The following is a 1,307-nucleotide window of genomic DNA, read 5'->3' on the forward strand; positions in this document are numbered from 1 at the left end:
TTATATTATATTATAATATATCATAGTATAGTATATTATATTGTACATGTATTATAATCCTAGATGCTCTAAATTGTGTCGATGGGGGATTAAAAATACCTACATTTAAATAAGACCAAAGATCCGGGCACGTCTTTTCGTTTAACGGACGGTAAATGACGGAGGTTCTCAAGAAAAAGACTTCAGTTTGAACACTTTGCAGTTTGGATAGAAGAATCAAATTGATTCTCGCCTGTGAAAAAAAAATGGTGAAATGGCATCGGTTTATAACGCCACTGTCAACACTGTTAGGTTATTTAAGAGGCGGGACTTTTGAGTGTAACGTCCATCTTAGAAAGGGCCGAGCCAAGTGGGAAGTTCGTGTGAAGTGACTTTCCCATGGACACAACGTCGGACCCAGATGATGCTCGAACTCCCGAACCTGCAATCTCACGATTGGTCGCTATTAAGGACATGCGGGCTGACCCGGATTTCGGGTTCTTTTTCAGAAATCTTGACCTACACCAAAAGTGGGCATTGCCCTACCCATAGGAGTTTGGATTCATTGGAGTGTAAATTTGTTTGGTTATAGAGAAAACTTTCCTTGGTTGTTTTTTTTAAGAAACTGAATAAGGGGCAAAATTTTACCTTCAATTTTCTCAGAACAGCATTTTTCGGGATAGCCCCCTTGTTTTAAAAGCGACCGATTGTGAGTCCGATAGCCTAACCACAAGGCTACCGACGCCATTCCTTGCCTGTGTCAGAAAGTCAAAGACGGTCAAAGACCTTTGGTCTAGAGCAGTAACACCGGCGAAAAAAATGCGATCTTTTTTTCTCTATGGCGCAGTTACACTCAAGGTTAGTTTAGTTTTAGTAAGAGTTTTACGGCACTTGCAACACAAATAGGTCGTAAAAGTGGAAAAAAATTAGAGGTCTCACAAGAGAGTGACAAACATAAAAAAAGAAAGAGGAGAGATAAGAACGATATAAAATGATTGATAGGAAAGAAGGAGCAAGCCGTTCAAAAGCCCCCCGCCAACCACCCACACACGGACAGACTGACAGACCGACAGACAGACAGACCGACAGACAGACAGACAGACAGACAGGCAGACCGACTGACAGACAAGGGAGTGAGGTCAGAGTGCTCAGTTACCTGAAGTTCTGTGCTGTTCTGTCAGTGCATCCCGGGTGAGTGTTGACCTTGTAGTAGGTGAACACAGACTCTCTCACCATATCCACCAGCTGGTGATATAATGTATATAAATATAATATACATATTTATACATATATATATATATATAGAACTTCTCTCTCACTCTTTCTCT

General features: G+C 41.1%; 1 protein-coding gene across 1 annotated transcript in view; it reads right to left on the reverse strand.

Annotated features, from left to right (window-relative positions):
- LOC101861925 (macrophage-expressed gene 1 protein) overlaps positions 1–1,307 on the reverse strand; it is a gene marked incomplete in the record, with an annotated part of 26,010 nt that overhangs the window by 12,249 nt on the left and 12,454 nt on the right. The window contains 1 exon segment of the mRNA XM_013090188.2: positions 1,136–1,224. Within this exon segment, the coding sequence (XP_012945642.1) occupies positions 1,136–1,224 (89 nt within the window).

Source organism: Aplysia californica, unplaced genomic scaffold (genome assembly GCF_000002075.1).
Source record: "Aplysia californica isolate F4 #8 unplaced genomic scaffold, AplCal3.0 scaffold01170, whole genome shotgun sequence".
NCBI classification, from domain to species: domain Eukaryota; kingdom Metazoa; phylum Mollusca; class Gastropoda; order Aplysiida; family Aplysiidae; genus Aplysia; species Aplysia californica.